At 39.9% G+C, this 22,416-nt stretch overlaps 3 protein-coding genes across 5 annotated transcripts in view; 2 read left to right on the top strand and 1 right to left on the bottom strand.

Annotated features, from left to right (window-relative positions):
• LOC6625461 (uncharacterized) overlaps positions 1 to 22,416 on the bottom strand; it is a 56,815-nt gene that overhangs the window by 16,824 nt on the left and 17,575 nt on the right. Inside the window, exons 2-3 of one of the 3 annotated variants that reach the window (XM_070210406.1) lie at positions 6,109 to 6,502; positions 5,879 to 5,951 (exon numbers count right to left, since the gene is read on the bottom strand). The exons of 1 other annotated variant lie outside the window; for it this stretch is intronic. The gene's annotated coding sequence lies outside the window, so the exon portion shown is untranslated. Of the gene's footprint in view, positions 1 to 5,878; positions 5,952 to 6,108; positions 6,590 to 22,416 lie in introns of those variants that run through there. One more of the 3 variants, XM_002048855.4, reaches the window with a different exon arrangement.
• Or43a (Odorant receptor 43a) lies at positions 3,399 to 5,633 on the top strand. The gene is made up of 6 exons (XM_002048858.3): positions 3,399 to 4,036; positions 4,090 to 4,357; positions 4,417 to 4,516; positions 4,576 to 4,677; positions 4,752 to 4,859; positions 4,983 to 5,633. The coding sequence occupies exons 1-6, from the start codon at positions 3,586 to 3,588 to the stop codon at positions 5,085 to 5,087; spliced, it is 1,134 nt and encodes a 377-aa protein (XP_002048894.1). The 5' UTR covers positions 3,399 to 3,585; the 3' UTR covers positions 5,088 to 5,633.
• LOC6625560 (uncharacterized) lies at positions 7,643 to 8,170 on the top strand. The gene is made up of 3 exons (XM_070210561.1): positions 7,643 to 7,681; positions 7,790 to 7,942; positions 8,009 to 8,170. Exons 1-3 carry the CDS (start codon positions 7,643 to 7,645, stop codon positions 8,168 to 8,170), a joined length of 354 nt encoding a protein of 117 aa, XP_070066662.1.

Genomic DNA, 22,416 nt, shown 5'->3' with positions numbered 1-22,416 from the left:
ATAATAATTGTTTTCATATCGAAAAGTGAGCTGTCGAATTTTTATAAACGAAAATCCAACGCAATGCTCCACAAATACTTTCTATATTTGTGGTATATGTAGATTAAGCTCATGCTTTATATATATATATACTACATATAAATCAGTGTATCTATAGATTCCACAGGGATTAGGGACCACTCGATTCCTTGCTAGAAAAAATATTTACATAAATCTATTTATTAAGGTACCTCAAACAGGTTCTATCTACCTACGCTTTAACAAGGCCAGCTCTTTGTTTATTTTTCTGCAATTTTATATCTTATCTGTAAGAGTACATTTTTTTTAAGTACTTAAAGCAATTAATTTATGACGCCGCCGGATAAACAGGTTTTATAGTTATATACAATATATATATATAAAATATATATCTCCTTATAAAGCTTAAGGGTTTTATAGTTTGTGAAGTGAACTTTTAAGAAGTCAGCGCCATGTTGCTCCCATTGAATCTCTTAAATGTTATTTTGAAAAATTATTTTTCTTGTTTTTAAATCAATATTTGTATTATTCATCTCTATCTTGTTTGTGTACGCATTCTTTTATTATATTTTTAAAGTGCAGTCCAATATCATTAAACATTTATTTGGAATTGGTTTTTATATATTGTTTTTCTGATTTTGCTACACCTCAATTTTTCGCCATGCTAAATCTACAATAAGCTGATTAATCAGCTGATTTCAGGGAAGTCTATATATAAACCTAGCTGACTGATTGCTGAGCAACGCACAGCTCAAGCTGCAAGCTGCAGTTTTTACTTAATCACCCTGGGCAAATCCACCGGGAAGCGTGGAAAATTCACGAAAAACGGCTGCCTAAAACTTTTTCGTTCTTAAGCTCTATTTCAAATATATATCTGTAAACTGCATTACAAAAGTAAAGCCTCAAATAGGAAGAAAAGAAACTTGGGCACAGCTGGGTAATACCCGCTCGTATATACAAGCGTACATGTTGTTTCGTTCTTATAGGAAGTACGTACATTCATTACTTTGGGTTAGTTTTTGCTCGGCACAACAATCACATCGCATTATCTTATGCTGACTTACTCATATGCGGCCCACATGAATAAGTCAGAGTGGAATATGACGGCATACTAGCTCCAAATGTAGCATGTCTAGATATCATCAAAGCAAATGCTGCTTTGTTGTTGTTTTTGCTTATGGGGATGAGGGTTGCTATTAGAACTGGAATTGGAATTGGAATTGGGGCTAGCTCACACGTGTTTGCGAATCGTTAGCAAAACTAAGCCGCATTAGCCACGCTTGTTGAGTCTCTTGTTGGAGTCCAAACAGAAAGAATCTTGCCAACAAGCGGCTGAGAGCAGCTGCTGCAAAAGATGCTGTAAAGCTAGAGATGGGCGCATGTGGCTCGGTAGAATAAGTAATAAATAAAAAATTTTCTCCATACTTAAACTGTAATATTTTAAGACTATGCATATTCGTGTCTGTTTCTGTTTTATCGTGCCCAAGTTGAATTTGATCGTGTTTAAGTCGTGTCTGGTCGCGCCTTAGTCTTGCCTAGTCGCGCGTAAGTCGTGTCTGGTTGTGGCAAACTCGTGTTAAGTCGTGCCTGAGTTCTGTTAAGTCGTGCTTAACTCGTGTGTTCTTCCTATCGTGCACGCACGCACGAAATACAATTTTGCAGCACAACTCGTGTTTAGTTTTTCGTGAGCCTGTCTCTCGAGCGAACACGAACTACGCCCATCTCTAGTTTTGGACTTACACTTAACAATAAACAAATGCCAAATTAGACGCTTAGCAAAGCAATTTCACTTTTCAAGGCAATTCTGCCTCTGTCTCTCTTGAGCTAAGCTACAGTGAGCTGCTTAATTGGCAAAAGCTGCTTAGAAATCGCCCACTATCAATGTGTAAAAGTCAATATTGACACGCCCACACAATATTATACAGCAGGGGGAGTGGGGGCCGACGACTTGTTTAAATCACATCGCCCGCCACCGGAATCTGTTGTTAATTGCTTGATATTAATTTTATGGAAGTTGAGCTGCAAATGGTAGCCGAGGCCAAAGTAAAAGTACACGTAATTAATGTCATCCTGTGGTTTACGGTGCTAACCGGCACTCGACAGGACAAAGGATGTGTGTGTGTGTGTGTTCGGCTTTGATGTGTGCGCCATTGTTCGCAAGGACTTGCTGCACAAAATGTGATAATTAAATGTCGTCCATTTGCAGGGGCTTAGCTTTTAATTTATAATAAATTTGGTACCGAGCTGCTGCTGCGTTCTTCCGAAATGCATTTTTGGACCAGATATTTCCATTTGATTTATGTGCAGCGCCTCGCCTGAGCAGCTGGAACTGACATTGCACATTTGCCAAGGGTCGGGTAGGGTAGGGTGCGGCTGCGGCTGCTGCCTGGCCTAGCCTGGGCTTTGATATTGCCCATGTTTGCACAAAATATTGCGCATACGCCACAGACGCCGGCAAAAACACAATCGCACACACATACACAGGACACTTGGGCAAGGACTAGCCGGCTTGAGCCTTTGGCTTTGTCCCTTGCCTTTTTGCGGCATAACGCGCGGTTAAGTGGCCATAATGTGTGCCTTTATGGGTTCGGTCCTCGGCACGGCTTCTGTTCCTCGGCACAGGTCTTATTTTAATTCCCCGCCGTATTTGCTGAGCTGGCATTGTTGCTGAATTATGTTATGCCAGCCGCTTGTTGATTTTTATATTGTTTTTTTTTGTTTTTTTTTTATCCTCTTCTTTTCTGTTTGCTTTTGCTGTTGTCTCTGGCCGCTGTCCACGGCCCGGTTCCAAATATTTTGCTCCGGCCATGTTTGCTCAGTTGTTTGCGGATAATCCGGTTTTATTGTTTAATAAGTCATGCCCGGGCCCGATTGCTGCTGGCCACGTTATCGCCTCGTTAGCTTTTCGACTGAATGTGCTAACCGAAGCCTGGCACATTTTTGTGCCGAAAAATCGATGCTTAAATTAAATAGGTATTTGCATATTCAAGGCAAATTTAACGTTAATCCTTAAGGTATATAACTTACAGAAATTTACAGAACCTTTTGCCCATTGAATCTGCATGATTATATATTATTATGCCTGGGCATTATAGAGGTATTTTGTATAGAATACGATCCCCGATGGACTTGCAGCTTATATCATTTTTCCCACCCGGGTTTAACTGTACCCAAGTCTCAAGGATGCATTTTCTATTAGCTGCAAATTAATAATATAATTATCCAATTATCTAGCTGTCCAGCCGGCTGCACGGGACATTGGAATTGAATATATTTTGATAGATTTGCCAGCTGCAATCACATTTACAATTGGCCAACTAACTGTCACAAAATGGAAATTCACCCCTTCGCTTTTAGCACTTGCATCACAATCAATTGTCGTGCCGGCAATTTGGCAAATTATAGGCTAAGAGTCACGCCCATTGGCCAAGGACAAGTGCGAGTGCTAACCAGGCGCCAATAAAAGACATTTGCCCAGCACTTTGTGGCCACAGTATCAAGTGGCCCAGGCCAGACTCGAGTGCGCCCAGGCCGGAAAAAGGAGAGAGAGAGAAAGAGATTTTGGAGATGGAGCAAAACGCGAAGGATATTGCTTTGGTGGCCATCAATGTGGAGATTTGGCGTCGTGTGGCAGTGCTCTATCCGACGCCGGGTAACAATTGGCGGAAGTACGCGTTTATGCTGCCCGTTTGCCTGATGAACCTGATGCAGTTCTTCTTTCTGCTGCGCATGTGGGGCGATCTGCCCGCCTTCATACTCAATCTCTTCTTCTTTTCGGCCATATTCAATGCCCTAATGCGCACGCTGCTGGTCATGTTCAAGCGCCTCGAATTCGAGCAGTTCCTCGACGAGCTGGCGACGCTCTATCGCCAGATTGAGGCATCGAGCGATGAGTGCAGCCACCGTTTGCTGGCGGCGGCAGTGCATGAGGCACGTCGTCTGGCCATATTCAATTTGACGGCCTCTTTTCTGGATGTTTCGGGCGCAGTTATCTTTGCCATGTTCCTGGAGCAGCGCAGTAAGCGGATAATGTCTGTTAGATTATAACTTTCCAATTTCATTTGGCTGCAGCGCATCCGTTTGGGGTTTCCTTGCCGGGACTGGATATGCAGCGCACGCCCATCTATCAGATATTCTATGTGCTGCAGGTGCCCACGCCCGTGGTGCTCTCCATGATGTATATGCCCTTCGTGAGCCTGTTCGCCGCCTTTGCGCTTTTCGGCAAGGCCATGCTACAGATACTGGCCCACAAGCTGACCCGCATCGAGCAGCTGCAGGATGAGGAGCAACGCTATCAAATGCTGACTGCCTGCATACGCATTCATATCACTGTGGCCGGGTGCGTATAGCCTTCTGTACCTGTTAGCTGCGACAGGCTCATTGTAAACTCCATTGCAGTTATGTGCGCAAGCTTACAACACTGGTCACCTATATTGTGGGCGTTGAGGCAATTATATTTGGCTCAATTATTTGCTCGCTGCTCTTTTGCCTGAATATTGTTAAGTCCTATTGAGAATATTGTTTACGATCTGTCATAGAACTCTGTCTTATATATAGATCACCTCGCGCACCCAGATGATCTCGATAGTCATGTACATCTTAACTATGCTCTATGTACTCTTCACCTATTACAATCGCGCCAACGATTTGGTCATTGAGGTGCGTGCCGCTTCAGTTGGCAGCTCACATTCAAAGGACCTGCCTTTCTCTCATTTTTTATCCTTTTTTTGCAGTGCTCGCGGGTTACGCAGGCGGCTTACAATGTGCCCTGGATGGAGTGCAGTCTGCGCTTTCGCCAAACCCTTCTGATCTTTCTTATGCAAACGCAGAGGCCTTTGGTGGTGAGTGGGATGGGCTTGCCGTATTGAGAATTCGCTTGCATTTCATTTGGCAGATTCTAATCGTGGCTTTTGTGTGTGCGCTCCATTTCATGTCTCGTTTCTCGTTTCTGGTTTCCCTTTCAGATAAAAGTGGGCAACGTTTATCCCATGACTTTGGCCATGTTTCAGAGTCTGCTGAATGCATCCTATTCGTATTTTACCATGCTGCGTGGCGTCACCAACAAATGAGCTGGAAGCCAAAAACTTTTCGGGCTCCCAATTTGGAGAAGGAGTGGCAGTCGCTGGCAATCTGAGTAATGCAAAAAGTTGTTGTAGCCAGCCATTTGCATATGCTACTCGTTGGCGTAGTTATTTTGAAAGGATTTAATCTGGCTGTTTGTAGTCTGGACTGTAGTGTTGGCATGTAGATATAGTCGTAGTTGTTGCTGTTGTTATTATAGTCAGGCATCTGTGCAAATAGCTTGTTGCACGGGACAGGGCAGAGCTGGTGCGGCGTATTTTTGTTTGCTTTAAATCTCTTGCATGCTTAGAAATGCTTCACTTAGTTGTTTTAAGCGCTGCTCATGGCATATCTAGCTGGGCTATAGGTGCTCTGTTTAGTTTTAAGGCAAGCCCTAAAGTAAATAGCTCAAAGCAGAGTCAAATTTTAATAAATTTCATGCAGCCCAAAATTGTGCAGCAATTATTTGTGCACAAAAGGGCTCAAAGCTGGATTTGAGTTGCTGCTTACAAATATTTTTAATAAATAATATATGACAAAAAAAAATTAATTCAAATTCCTGCTTTATCACAAAATTAATTTGAAAAAGTTTATAAATATATTTGCTCTATTTTTGGCAAAAAGTCAAAATATTATCAACAAATAAATTTCTATCTCCATAAGGGTGCGCTTTGGTATTTAATCTGATTCTATACCAATATCTTAGGCTTAAAATATAAGTTATTAATGATAACAACAATATATAAATATAGATTTGTCTTCTTGTAAATGTATATAGTATTTGTAATGGAGTACTCACCTGTAAATTCCCACGCTTGATTGTTTTATCGTCATCTGTCAGTCGGCAGGAGACGAACTTTTATTTTAACACACTGAAAGAGAAAAGCAGATATGTTTATTAATGAGAATCGTGTAGTAGAGTTATATTTCAGAAATATGTGTTTTGTGCATTTTTAGCTCAGCTCAACAAAATGCATACGAATGTAATAGTTGTGACATCAAAAAATATAGTTTTATTATGATACGTACCAATTTATTCAATGGCCATGTTTAAAATTTGATGCCGTTTCCTCCTATATTTAAATCGTTGCCACGTTCACTGTTCAAGCCGCCGCCTCTTTCCTACTTGAGGCCGCTATTGTCTGCCTCCTTTGGTCAAGCTGCCGCTTCCTCCATAGTTGAGGCCGCCGTCTCCTCTATTGTCCACGTGGCCTTTGGCACGATGAGGCCGCCTCCTCTTAATTTAAAGCTGCCGACTCCTTTCTAGTTGAAACCGCCGTCTCCTCCTTTAGGCAAGCTGCCGCTTCCTCTTTAGTTGAGGCCGCCTCCTCTGTTGCAGAAGCCGCCGTCTCCTCCTGAGTTGAAGCCGCATCCTCCTGAGTTGAGGCCGCCTCCTCCTGAGTTGAAGCAGCCGCCTCCTCCTCTTAAAAAGAAGTGAATTTTATGCGACTTACTTAAATTTATGAGAATCGAGGAGGAGGGCATCAGTCACGAATACGTTTTTTTTAAATTGCAGCGTAGCTATAGTTGTTGTATGCGTACATTTATTTACATATATAAGTGCATATATAATATATACATATATACATGCACACATATGCATACATACATTAATTCTTACATACATTCGTAAAAAATTAAGTTAATAAATATAAACATTTCTACGTAATGAAAACATACAAACACACTAGCATTCATATGCGCTCAAGCATATACACATATATTAATTGACAGAAACATATATACATGCTAACGTGTGTACGTACAATTATATATAAGTATATATATACCTTATATGTTTGTATACTCATATTTATGCTCAAACATACATAGGCACATATAGACACGCATACATATACACAAACATTCATACATACAAACATACATACATACATACATACCTACATACATACATAAATACATACATACATACACACATACATGCATACTTACCTACATATATACATACGTACATACCTACATACGTACATACATATATACATACATAAATACATACAAACACACATACATACATACATACATACATACATACATACATACATACATACATACATACATACATACATACATACATACATACACACATACATACACACATACATACATTCATACCTACATACATACTTAAACACATACATACATACATACATACATACATACATAGATACATATATACATACATACATATATACATACACACATACATACATACACACATTGAAGCAACACTTTGTATGTAGGTGTAGAAGAAAGCAGCAACGCGGCGCTGGTTTCAGGGTGTCTCCGCGTCGGACACTTTCGACTAGCGCACTCTTAATGATTTTTTAATATTTTTGTATTATACGCTAAGTTTTTCATACATTATAATAACAGTTCATAATCAACCGCTGATGCAATGAAACCAATTATAAGCCTGTGTGTTTTTATAATAGTTTTCGGACTGTGCATGGAAATCGGAAATGTATTTAGAAATGATCTAATCATCTATATGATGATTTAAATATATATTTTGTTCATATTTCAGATGTATGCAACGGTCAAGATGACCAACGCCATTTGCGAGTCCAGAAACAGATCCTGGGTGACAATTGAACAGTGTCGCCTGCGTGCGATAAGTCGCAACAAAACGGTGTTAAATATCGAAGTAACATTTCTTCAGCCAGCTTATAAAATACACGTTAACATACAGATGAAGAAGAAGGCCAACGGCTACAAGCCCTGGCTGGCCAACTATACGATTGATGGTTGTGCGTTCATGCGTCGAGTCAATCATCCTGGCGTCAAAATACTCTGGGAAATGATCAAGGACTGCTCGACGGTCAACCATACGTGCCCCTATGTGGTGAGTGGAAGAATATGAATATGATTAACATTTATTTAAATTATTAATAAATATTATTTAATGTAGGGCAAGCAAGCGGTGCGAGATATGTGGGCTGATCTGCGAAACCTAAAGCTGCCTGTGCCGAGCGGCGAGTACTTGATTCTCATAACTTGGATGCTCGACATGAAGCCGCAGTTTGTGACCAATGTTTACTTTACATTAAGTCAGGATATGTTTAAGGATTAAACTGGAGTGTTACTCCGTTGATTGCAACTTGTTTGGGTTGCCAGTTTAACGGATCTGTTATGATCCTTGAGCCACATGTTGCTCTCAAGCTTTACTTACTTCTATTTTGCTTTGTTTTATAATTCTGTTTTCAATTAAAATAACTAAAACTAGCTGTCTGCTGCAGTTTAATTAACATTAGTCGTGTTCTTTATTATGCAAATAAACGCGACAACAACAAGAACAATAGCCCTAAGGCAGCAGCGTTTAATGCCAACAACAATAACAACTTAATTTAAAATTCATTATAACTGACACCAACTAGTTAAACAATTGCCAGGCAGCAGTAAAATGCCCCAACAACAAAGGACAATAACTAAAACAGCAGCAGCTACAACAACAATAAAAACAACAACTGGGCGCGCTTGAATATTGAAATGAGCCTCGGTCGCACTTGAAATACGCAAATAAACTTCAAAGGCCAAACTCCAGATAAAGCTGAAGGACTGCACGCTGTGTACTGGCGGGTGCCGCGGCTGCTGCTGCTGTTGCTGCTGTCTCCTCCAGGCAGCCAGGCCTCCTGGCGAGCGCATAAATAATGGCAATGGCCACGGGCAGCTTGGAAGCCAGGCAGCCAGGCAGTCGGCTATATTGTGTAGGGCTCGCGTGGCGTATACTTAATTTTATTATGAGGTGTCAAGTGGGCCGTCGACTTTGCAGCATTGCGCTGCCTCTTGGCCTTTTGTTTGTGTTATTTATGTTGTTGCCATTTGGCGGCAGTTGAGCGACGCCCCCCACCTACGCCCCACAATTGGGCTTGCCCTGGGCCAGGGGCGTATTCGTTAACCACCTGCGGTTGCAAAATGTAAACTTCCTTTGGGCATTCGCTTTTTACCCAAAGCATATTCTAGTTTTGCTAGCCGATTTTTAAGGCTACCTGTCAAATGACAAAAAAAAAACCTGAATATGCAAATGCCGCAGGAAGCGTAACTGCGACACACAGACAGTTGTTCGGCCTGTGTCCTGGCTGAGTTCTGGCTGAGTCCCGCTCCTGTCTGTGTGTGCTGCATAAAATTAACAAGTTTTGTCGCCCCCAAATGCAGAGACAAGACAGGCGAATGCTCAGTTTGGCTGTGCCCAGCTAGCAGATGCCCTGCACCTGGCGACCTTTTCAAGCTTCTTCTTCTTCCAGGCACAGATTATTACCTGAAGGTGTCCAGAAAATAAAATATGATCAATCTGTTTACTTGAGAAACAACTGACCAAGTTTGGCATTAAGAAACCATCTTTTACGATCGATATTTATCGATAATTAGAAAATGAGAGATGCAATCGAGTGGAGATATCGATAGCTCGAGAATATATGTTTCGTGTTTCAAGTTTGGCGCTCGTTTTCCTTATGAAGCATGTGAGAAGCATGGCCGCAAAACTAATATAACCCTTTTTACCGATTTTCCAAAAGTTCGGTGTATAAAAAACACAAAATGTTTCATTAGAGTCATGGCCATGAGCATGTTATTTACCAACAGCTGGCATTGCCAGCCATAGCCCCTGCCCCTGCCCCTGCTCCTGCCCAAACCACGACCGCACCCGCACCTCCCCCACCCGCTGCCTGGCTTTGTTGTGGCGCCGCGTCAAAGGTGGCGCTGTTTTATAATTGAATTCATATGCCTCAATGGAAGCGGCAAGCGGCAGCCACAACTTTTAGTTGGGGGGTGGCCAAACAAGGACTCGCCATGTGTGTGTGTGTGTGCGTGTGTGCCATTTGGTAGCATTTCATTTAAATGGATTTTCAATTGCGGTTTGAACATTTTGCATAAATTGCTGTAATGAGTTTATTTCGAGGCAGCAAGTGGCATCGTTTGGCTCAGCCCTTAACTCAGCTCGTCTCGCCCGCCCTCGTCTCGTCGCGCCTGCCTCGTTTGCAATTGTCAACTGGCTGTCAGGGCTGACAGTTGTATTGACAGTTTGCTTTTGCTGTTAAAATTAATTGTGGCATTTCGTTTTTAGTCCATGACAACATTTGATGGCATTACAAATGGCATGCTACTGTGGCAATGTTATTTGTAGACAAATGCCTCAAAGTGCGACGCTTGGGCAGAACTTACCCCCTAGACTGCCCCTCCAGCGTCCACCGTCCATTAATTATGCTAGCTTAGAAGCTCACCTTGTAGATTCACAAGGTGACGTGTATGTTAAGGATCTGTATATCCAAGCGGAAAGTATGCCGCTCACCAAGTCCAACGGCGATTAGCTACTCTCAATGAGCTGGATCATTCATAAGAAACCAACCACAATATTAGAAATATTTAATACAATTATGGAATATATTTTCAGATCAATGAATCCAAGTCGGGCCTCTTACGTTTCTGGAGAAAACAACAATGATAAATGTATATTCACTTGTTCAGCAAATTATATTCACAATTTGTATTATCTCATTATAATGAGATAGCTGCTTGGTCGAGGGGGGAACATTAAATGGAATTTGGCTTTATTTGAGGGTATTACCAATTGTCATATTAGTGAAAAAGCTTAAAAAGTAAATTATATAATAATCATGTTGAACTAATTGAAATTTAATTGACCCATGCGAAAATTTACTTCATCATTTTTGGATTAGTTATCTGTATCCAAATAGAAAACTTACAGCCGATACCTATCGTTAATTCCTAAGCAAAAAATGGCCAATCCAATCGAGATTGCCCCTCGCTTAACAGAACTTTGTGATATAATTAACTAAAGTATTTGTCGTTCACTTACATCAGTAAAGTGCATCAATATAATTCGGTGGTTTGAACATTAGTTAAATTGTTCAAGCGAAAAATTAAATCGAAAATCAAAATCAGAATATAATACAGACTGTTTGACAATAAAGTGTTCCATTGTCTTCCATTGTCATGGGCGTAAGGTTGTTCAGTTTCGGGTTGCTGTTAATGTTGCTGTCCTATAATGTGAGTTGATATTTTGGAGCCAAGCTGATCGTTTCAACAGAATCCTCTCCCAGGAAGCTGCTATGTTTAAATTTACGAATGTGGTTTGTGAATCATGGAATAAATCGTGGGTGAACGTCGATGACTGCCGACTGAGGGCTGTAAGTCGCAATAAAACCACATTGACCATGATGGCCACTGTTCTACATCCAGTAAATGAGGTACTGATCGATGCCCAGGTTTTCAAGAGAGCCAACGGATATAAGCCATGGCTCTACAAGGGCCAATTCGATGCCTGTCGATTTATGAAAAAGGCTTATATTCCGCTCGTTATTTTCATTTTTAAGCTAATCAAGGACTACACCAACCTGAATCACCCCTGTCCGTATGTGGTAAATACCTTATTTTATTCGCTGGCCTAAGATTCAAATAACACCACATTGAACACAGGGACAGGTATACATGAAGGATATGTTTGTGCCAATGGATAATATACCGCATACTATGCCAACCGGCGACTATATGTTGAAAATGATATGGATACTCCATAAGAAGCCAACAGGCATATCAAAAGTATATGCAACATTTACTGAGGATATAATGGAACAATAAATTTTAACAAATATTGAAACAAAAATAAATTATATATATGTGTGTGTGTGTGTGGTATAAAGCTTATAAAATAATATTTATTCTTACAATGAAAGCCGAAAGCATCCAGTTAAATAGTTTTCCAACTAATTTAAAAGTGTTTTAATTCGATTGAACGCTTCGTTTTTTCGTTGCCAATAAATGCTAATTTACTATGATCACGAATTTCAGCACAAATTGGGATATACATATATATGCAATAATTTGGAATGTTAGTCCATCTAATCTCTTAAAATAATATATATACATATAGTTTCTGCCTGTAAGCCTGCTTATCATCAACAGCTGTGAGAATCTAGTAAGTTAGCTAATTAGTCATAAAAGTGTGCTTAAATGGTTTTTGAACTAGCTTTAAAGTTTTTCAAATACCCCGGCAGCTGAATAAAAGAGTAGTCGGTAATGGACACAGGCCATCGAAATGGACTTGATATCCATCAATATTTTTGTTGGAATATTAGTGCGTTTATTCAAGCGAACGGAAAAATATAAATAATAATATTACCGAGCACATAATAAGCGGAAATTCAATTTCAATTCTTCGCTATGGACATCAGGTTGCTAGTAATTGGAATGCTTATTCCATTGCTGGCCTTAAAACTCAGCTTGAATGTGAGCGATATTTGAATCAATTTTAAAATTAAAGCTAACGCATTTGATATCGTTTGTCACACGCAGGAAGCGGTTATATTTAAATTTACGAATGTGGTTTGTGAAAATCACAATAAGACATGGATTACTGTGCACTGGTGTCGACTGCGGGCAATTAGTCGCAATAAGACGACCTTTAACTTAAATGTAACTCTCAATTATCCTGTGGATCATCCCGTTAACATTAGAGGACAACTTCTGCAGAAGGCGAACGGCTACAAGCCTTGGCTCTTTTCTGCGAATATCGATGCTTGCCGATTCATGAAAAGGGCCTATAATCCCCTTGCCATATTGGTATTTAAGCTCTTCAAGGAATTCTCGAATTTCAATCACAGCTGTCCCTATGTGGTAAGTTTTCAATTGTGTTCTCTACGCCAGTTTTAATTTCATGTTTTTGTCTAATAGGGTCCGATTATAATACAAGATTTTTACCTTCGTGTGGACAAAATACCGAATGCGATGCCCACAGGCGATTATCTATTGGTGTTGGCCTTTTCCTTTAGTAAGAAGCCACAGATAACAACAAAGGTATATTTTGTATTCGTAGAGGATCTTTTATGAGTTAAAATCTATTAATGAATTACAATAATGCTGTCAAAATGTTGTTTAACAATTGTTTGAATAAAGCAAACTTAAGGGACACACTCATTTCTGGCATTTAACTAGATCGAATTGAATCTAATTATTTAAAGCCTTGTTTTACAAATTTTATTTTGAAATTTTCGTTAACAGCAACTCGGCTATCTTTGAAAACCAGACCAAATCGCAATTGCTGGCAATATATCAATTAAATATTCGATTTATAAAGCAATTTAAAAATATAGTATCTTTACGCTTGTGGTTAAGTACAATTGTAATTATGAAACGCATTGATTTGAATAATAATTTGAAATAAAAAAAAAAGAGGCTCATATTTTGGGTTTTGTTGCCAAATCGACGTCATGCGCAACGATCTCTTCCTATTTGGACTGTTTCTAACTCTAATGAGGCTCGGTTTTTATGTAAGTAGAGAGTAGTTTAATATTGTTTATTCGAAATATTAACTGCTTTCATTTTCTAGCATGCCGCAGATTTCAAGTTCACGAATGTGATCTGCAAATCGTACAATGAATCCTGGTTTCTGATACACAATTGCCGCCTGAAGGCAGTTAATCGCCACAAGACCTCGTATAACTTTAATGGCACAATACTATATCCCGGCAATCATATTATAATTAATATTCAATTGTTTAAGAAAGAAAATGGTTACAAGCCTTGGCTCTATAAAATCACCTTTGATCTGTGCCGGTTCCTAAAAAAGGCTTACAATCCAGTTGCCATATTGGTTTTCAAATTGTTTAAGGATTATTCCAATTTTAATCATCCCTGTCCGTTTGTGGTAAGTCACCAATTAATAATATAATTTTAAAAAACTTATAAGGTTCTTGAATTTTTATAGGGTAGACAACTTATTAATGATCTGCATTTAAGCTATGACGCTTTACCTTTGCCCATGCCAACTGGTGAATTTTTAATTGAAATCGATTGTTTCTTTGACCTGAAAATTCTGCTGTCAACAAAATTATACTTTCAAATTCGCGAAGATTTTACACGAAGTTGAAGCATTAATAATATCTGATAATAATAATAAATTAATTTGATTTTATTATAATTATAATTATATAATAAATAAACGATTTGTTTAGCTACTTCTCTTATTTTCTTACAGGAAACAACACTTTTTATCAATTATGAAGCAGTTAATATTCTTGTGTGAAAATCTTTGAAAAAGTAAAGCCTATCCGACTTCTGTATTCTCTATAGAGTTAAACTTTAATCGGTAATGTGTATAACAAAAACACAAATTATATCACGATAGTTAAACTTTTTGGAAATTACCAAGTTTGTTCGAGCGGACAAAATGTAATAATAAATCCATTTAATTTGTGTTTGGCTAAAATATTTGAAACACAATCAAATCAAACTACATCGCAATGGGCATCAGACTGATCGCTTTTGGTCTATTGTTAATATTGCTGGCTCTAAATCTCTGCTATAATGTAAGTGACATATGAACAAGTATAAATACTAATGTAGTTCTCTTTAAAAGGAGGCTGTTAACTTCAAATTCACGAATTTGGTGTGTGGACATTTTAACGAATCGTGGATTGGCGTAAATCAGTGCCGACTGCGAGCTCTCAGTCGGAATATGACAACCTTGAATCTAAATTTATCACTACTGTATTCAACTGGAAGAAATGTTCAGGTCAAAGGTCAGCTCTTTCAGAAAGCAAGTGGCTACAAGCCCTGGCTCTATAAGGTAACCATCGATGCCTGTCGATTTCTGAAGAAGCCCTACCATCCGCTCGCAATACTCGTCTATAAGATGTTCAGAGACTATTCAAACTTGAACCACACCTGTCCCTTTGAGGTGAGTACCAAAGCAATTCAGTTAGTTTTAATTGAAAGCTTACATTTCAGCTTCACAGGACTTTGTAATTGTTGATGGCTTTTATCTAAAGTTGGAGAACTTGCCGCATGCCATACCGACGGGCGATTATCTTCTGAAATTGGATTGGTTTATGAATAGGAAATTACAAATAACAACCGATGTTTATTTTGCATTCGAGGAGGACTTAAAAGGGTTTCCGATTAGACATCGCTACCATCTACACCAGGTGGGTACTCTTGAAGCAGACCTTGCCAGAAGTGAATAATAATTTTAAGAAGTTCATCTAAGCTCTGTTATTACCAATCATATTTTATTTTATTATAGATACTCGACATAACATGTTTGTTGAGAGAAAATCACGATCAAAGTGGACAATAATAAAGTTAATTAACTAAACGCATCCGTGTTTTAGTTTTTATTTAATGCAAGCTGCAATTGCTTCAATCATGTTAAATATTTACATATTATACACAATAAACTAGAAACAAAACGAAAATAAAATACAAAAATAATGTAGAGCCAAACTAAGCCCCTGCTGAGTGCTGGACGTGGTCAGCGAATGCTCGAAGGTATCCAGAACGCAGCGATTTGATAAGGGAAGAGCTCTTGTTATTAACACGGGTAAAGAGGAAAATTGCTTAAATATATGCAATATTAGCAATACGAATATCTCAATTAAAAGCCGACGATTATAATGCTTTTTGGAAATTATTGAGTGTGCTCGAGCGGGCAATTTGTAATATCGAAAACCATTTAATTTCTTAATGGAAGTTATATTTTAAGCAGAATCAAATCAATATCTATCGCAATGGGCATCAGGCTGATCGTTTTTGGTCTACTGCTAACACTTCTGGTTCTAAATATTAGCTATAATGTAAGTGAGAGAGCCTTTTAAAGGATGCGAAACTAATCTGAGTCTCTTCAAAAGGAGGCTGTTGACTTTAAATTCACGAATTTGGTGTGTGGACATATCAACGAATCGTGGATTGCCGTAAATCAGTGCCGACTGCGAGCTCTCAGTCGGAATATGACAACATTAAATGTTAATTTAACTCTTCTGCAGCCGATTGTTGGGAATGTTGATGTTAAGGGACAGCTCTTTAAGAGAGCAAATGGCTACAAGCCCTGGCTCTATAAGGCAACCATCGACGGCTGTCGATTTCTAAAGAAGCCCTACCATCCGCTCGCAATACTCGTCTATAAGATTTTCAAAAGCTATACAAACCTCAACCACACGTGTCCCTACGAGGTGAGTATAAGACTTATATAGCTATCCTGCTGAGCTTATATTTAAGCTTCGTAGGGCTTGGTACTTATCAAGGACTTGTATCTCAAGTTGGAGAACTTACCTCATGCTATACCCACGGGTGAATATCTACTGAGATTGGATTGGTGCATAAATAAGAATATACAAATAAGATCGGATGTTTATTTTGCATTCGTAGAGGACTTATAAATGTGTGTGGATGCGTACTAATGATGTAAATAAAATATTCAAGTAATGCAAATATATTTTGCATTTATATTTGAATAATTTAAAACTAATGCTTGAGTACGTTCAAGTTTCTGCCCATTCGTAGAAACAGGTATGGTATATGGTTATTGTTAATAAATAATATTGAGCAATGCTGTCAATTTGAATAAATTAACATAATTGACTTTGATACTGGCCTAACTCGAGACATCACAGCCTGTTAGCTCAATGGCTTGGGGCCCATTGAATGCATGAATGTGCTCTCACAAATTATTGATAAAATCTTTTAGCAATGTGCCTTGTCCCTTAACTGCCTTCCCACCTGCCTTAAACGTACCAAGTAGACCATTGGCATTGTCTTTGGGCCATTTGCAAATCTCACATAAGCAAAGCATTCATTTTCAAATTATTTATTGATAACTGTGTGTGCGACTGTGTTTTGAGAGCTGGGCAACATCCTTATCCTATGCAATGCCCACCCAAAAATAACTAGTTACCCCTTCGCACTGGCTATCACCTGCAATAAATCTCTGGTCCTGGCCAGGACACAGCTGCGGCGGGACTACAGCCGGCATCTATAGTTGAGCCGGAGGCTGGAGCTGGTTCTGTGGTTGCCCACTCGCATCGAGCTCGTCTGGACTGGCTTGGCTTACAAGGCAGCAGCAGAAGCAGCAATGTCTGGCAGTTGTTGTCTGCAAAATATTTGCATTTTCACTTTTGATTTATTATTGTCATTGCCATGTGTAAATTGCCAAAGCAAAGGTGCCAACAAGCAGCAGCCACAGCAGCTAAACAGGTGTGTTTGTGTGTGCGTCTGTGTGTGTGTGCGTGTGTTACGTAGACAAGGACACATTATGTTGGCCAAATGAATGGTAATTGCGGCACTGAAACAAGTAATTGAAGTGCAACTCAAATAGATACATTGCTGTGGTTGGCTCATGCCCCAAACCAAACCTCCGATCCGACAATCATTTGCGGCTGCTTCTGTTGTTGTTGTTGTTGTCCGAGCGTTGATTTAGCTGGCCGCACTTCGAATTGTGCACTTAAAGTTTAAGTTGAGTTTTCGGCTGACGCTCATTTGAGTTGCTAATTACAACTCCAAATTGGCCTGGCAGGAGGCCAACTTCAGTTGCCACTCCCATTCCAACTGCTACTTTAGCTGCCATTGCTGATTACTTCCGCCTCTATGCAATTTCCGCTTGGCGCTGCCTAAGCAGCTTGCCAGCAAAATGTCAAACAGCGACAACTTTATATGGCCGCAAGACGAGGCAATAATGACAACAGCAACAGGACCGAAAGGACAGGGCACAACATAAGCAGATAATTACACGGCAGCCCGAGCTGCAGAGCTGCTGATGTCCATGCAGCCCCTCGGCAGCCCCTCGGCGCATTCGAAGTGTGGCAGCCACAAAGTAGAAAATGACAAAATAAAAAACCACAAGCGGAAAATTAAAAGAGCAAGACCAGCACAACAATACACACACATTTGGGACACAATGCCAGCAGACAGATAGCGAGTGCTCTTAAAGTCTCTGCCTAGTTAAAGACAACACGGCAACCCATTGGAAACTCTATGCCCAGGGGCAGCTGGAACTTTATCAAGATGCTTATCCGCTGCAAATGCAAAATTCCTGTTTAACAAAATTCCAACTTCGACATTTCGTACATTTTTGACTGTCTGCGCGCGCTGTAAGCGAAACCCAGAAAGAGACAACAACCCAAACTCGGCAATAGCCGGCAGCCACATTTAAATGTGCCGCCAACTTTTGGCTGCGGCTCCACCTGAAACCACCCGGCACCACCACCCGGACACGTGGCTGCTGCTGCCGCCGTCTGGCACTGATTTTATGCTTTATAACCTTCGATATGCGAATGGCAAACAACGTTTAGCGCTTTGCCGGGCCGACAAGTGTGGCTCTGCCACCTGAGGGCTTCAGCTCCAGCACGGGCCGTATACGCAATATTTACGACTCTGTGCGCCTTTTTTTTCCATCGCCTTTCTCCCTTTTTGAAGCGCCGTGAGGGTTGCAAGTGCTCGGCATTTTTGGCATTTCCATACATCAAATATTTATGCCATATTTTAGCTATTGCGACAATGAGTTAAATCTGATGGAATTCAAACTCTCTCTCTCTCTCTGTTTGCTCAGCCGCAGTGGCTGCGATAATAAAGTTTAAAGCTGATAAACGATTTCGCAATCAAATTATGCGCATAACCAGATGAAGGGGAGGAAACGAACGTGTGTGTGTGTGTGTGCAAGAGTTGTGAGTGTGCGTGTGTAAAAGTAGTAAAATTTAGATGAGATTCTGGAGTAAACGCGGGATGGGATGGAGTGCCAGGTTTTTACTTAGGTTTTTGATTGAGTTGGAGGAAATCGAGTTTTGGAAAGGGCAAAAATAATGTCAACATCAGTCAATTTTCTTGAGTAAAAAGCCTTGATTTGAATATATTTATATATGTTTAATATTTTACTCTTAAAAATTCTTAAAATATCAGCTATTCAACTGTTCAATTTTTTTAACTTTGTTATTATTATGTTATTTTGCAATAAAATTAAATTACAATTTAAGAACTTACGACAAATCAAAATTTAGGAAGCTTGGCTCACAAACTGTAACCAAAGGCAGAGAGTTGCTTCGAAATGTGAGCCGAACTAGCGACTTTTAATGTTGAGTACGAAAATTCCGCTAGCATGAGTATACGTCGTATTCATACGCAAAACACGGAAGATTCACAATTCAATTAGTCAAAAAGGCATTGGCAAACTTAAAAGAAGCTCATTTGCGTATTTATCAAGAGTTTCAATAAATACTCGAAAAGTACTCGATGCCCGTTCGTGGCACTTTGTCTTAGGCGCGTGCATGTAGGCATATAACTGAGTTTAACTAGCCACAATTTGTAGCCTGGTAATGGATAAGGACTTAATTCACTTGGACTTAAGCCCTGTTTTGACATTGACAAATTTATGCATTTATCTAAAGCCAAGGACAAATTGAATTTGTGCAGCAAGTGCAAGACAGCGACAGTTAGCTCAAAAAGTTGTTGTTATACTCTGTGTCCTGGCAATCCTTTACACATGATATTGTTATTTTTGTCGTAATTAAAAACCCATGAAAGCGACGACCAAACAACTGGCCACAATCGCATGAGCAGACAGACACATACAGACAGAGGGACAGACAGACAGACAGACAGACACATACGAGTGTGTGGTAAAATAAACATGAGCGTATTGATGGGAGCAGCTCGGACAGCAAAAACTTTCATATCAATTTTAAGCCAAAGTAATGAAAAAGGAAAACGGAAAATGAAAAAAGGGAAATACTAAAAGAAACGAAAAAGCAAACGAAACGTATAGACAAAGCATATTTACACAAGCGCAAGTACACGCAGGACCAAGCAGGACAACGCTGACGTTGACGATGATGACGCTGATGTCGATGATGATGATGAAGATAATATTGTTGATGATGATATTGTTGCTGCCAGCGCACAAAGCAACGCTTATGACAAGCAGCTGCCAAAAAAAAAAAAGAAAAAATAATAAAATGGAGGCCCACATCTAAGGATACTGTTTACACACAGGACTTCCTTAGTGTGGGCGCGTCTGCTGGAACGAACGAAATTAAAAACCAATAAAAAGCTGCACACGAAATTAAAAATTATGTTTTCCTTTTACATTTTACAGCTGCACAACAACAACAATGTAGCAACGCATTAAAAACAAAATATACAAAAATTGAAAAACATAAAGCGCAAAGTTTTCGCTTTAAAACATTTAGAAAATATGCTAAAAATGAAACTTTACGCATTTGTTTTTGTGTGCTGTCTGTGGCGGGCATATTGATGAGCAAGTGTAACGTTAAGAAATTTACTAAGTAGCTATTAAGTATATACGGGTATGCCTGAATAGGTTGACAAGCTTTTTAGCCTTTAGCCATGGACTCACTCTCTATCGTAGCTAGGTTCTCTCGCTTATAACTATATGCTAACCAGTTAGGGTATTTGGTCTTCGACTACTGTACTGTTTGTTTTGAAGCTGTAAACTTTTACAATTAGGCAAAGGAATAAAAGTTGCGCGCGCCCAAATGCTGCTATGCATTTCGATAATTGAATATTTGTGCTAAGCTGCAGCCAGTAAAAAACGTAGCATACATTTCAGCGTTATGTACTCCAAGACCCTATAGCTATGCATACTGCTAGTTTATTACGCTCTCGCAGTCCGTTTGGAGCGTATTAATTTTCACCAATTAAACGGCCAGTCGAGGCGAGACATTCATTTAATTTACTACCTGTGCTACACCTCCCCCCCCACACACACCTCATTCATCCTTTTGGCAGACCCACCGCTTGGCATACCACTGCATAGCTTTGGCCATGAATAATTTAAGCAAATCGCTGGCTGCTTTTTCCGTTTGTACGTGTCGACTGTGCGGGATTAGACGGCATTTGCATATTTTAATTATTTAGATTGTTGTGTTGAGCTACTTACGCGCCGCCCGGTGCCTGACTATGCCTGTGCGTCTAACGGATGTAAAAACGGAAGTGTCGGCGACGCCAGGCAGACACCAAAAACATCCCGAAACAGTCGAAACTTAATTAAAAGCCGCCGTTTTCCTTAACAGCTGCAACTGCAAATCGGTAGCTGCTGCTGTGCCATTTACCATAGATGTATTGGAAATTCAGGACACAGGAATCTGAGCTAGATAAAGTAAGTGTAATTCTGAGAAAATCGAAATAACTAATTGTAGTTGTCAGCTTAGAGCTTGTTTCCTTGAATGTTTTAAGGTCAAGATGCTTAAGTCTTAAGTAAGACGGTTAAAAAAAAATTAATAATATTTCCATCAAGAAGGTCTGAGGATGGACCATGGCGTCGGTCATTTTGAGTTCGTCCTGTTTCCGGTTCTTCAAAGGGTACTCAGGAAATAAGCTACTCAAACTCGAGAGCTTTATCTAGCTTAGAATCTTATAGAAATCGCAACTGTGCCATTCTGATTCCAGTTCCAGTGGGAGATTCAAGGAATATCTCTAGCTGAGGCTCTTTCTGGAAATTGTTCTTATGCAGAAAATTTTTTGAGTAATATAACAATGCATGTTACTTTAATTAAAGAGATTTTCTTAACCAATACGATTCAACATTGTAGTGGCCATTTTAGCCAAAAACTTGCAAAGGTTAAATTCAAGTTAAGCCAATATCCAGCACCCAAAAAACAAAAAAAATATATAAGTATTTGTGGCTGGCTTTGGCCAATAAACACATTACGATGCCAGTTGCCAGTTGCCAGTTGCCAGAGCCAATCATAAATTCATAATGAAATATGAGCAGCGCTGCGAGTGGCCAAAGATACATTGACCAAGTCGGAAGCCAGTCAACAACAACAACTGCTAGTAGACAACAATGTGTAGTAATAAATACGCACTGGAACTGGGGAAGATGCTGTGTGGGGCTTATGGCTGCAGTTCTGGTATTTTGGGCAAGCGTGGTAAAGTGTAGCCATAAACCAGGCGCTGCGACCGGCTGTGGCATTACTTTTATGATTATTTGTGTCGTTTCCTGTTGTACACGCTCATAAAGCTGAAAAGGGTATATTGGTTTGGAGCAATGTCCCTCATGCTGTGCTCTATTTTTTGCCTAGACTGGCCTCATGAAATCTGGAATATATACATTCCTGTATGCCCACGCGAGAGTATTATAATGTCGGAGTCACATCCAGTGAGGTGCACAGTTTTAAAACCAGAGTCCTGCAAATGTTATTGTAGACCACCAAAGACTACAGATTTCATATCTTTAAGGCTAGAGAGATCGAATACTGAATAAATACTATCTTTCCATAAATTGAACGGGTATTACAAAGTCGCTTAAGCCCAACATAGTTACTTGTTGTTACTTCTGTTGACTTTCAGGCAAAGTGACTTTAACAGCACATATGGAGACGCTAGTCTAGTCTAGTTCATGTCCGGGTCAGTAGTCACGGGTCAGCGGGCAGCAGCGGGCAGCTTTAATTAGATTTGCACATTAGACGGCGACAACGAGCAGCAGCAGAGGCAGCAGGAGCGGGAACAGAGGCTGGGGCAGGCTAATGACACTCACATCGCTTATGCGTTGCACGCAGCGCGCAGGAATGAACTGTT

This window comes from Drosophila virilis, chromosome 5, assembly GCF_030788295.1.
Source record: "Drosophila virilis strain 15010-1051.87 chromosome 5, Dvir_AGI_RSII-ME, whole genome shotgun sequence".
NCBI classification, from domain to species: Eukaryota; Metazoa; Arthropoda; class Insecta; order Diptera; family Drosophilidae; genus Drosophila; species Drosophila virilis.
This window is presented reverse-complemented; position numbering and strand designations above follow the sequence as displayed.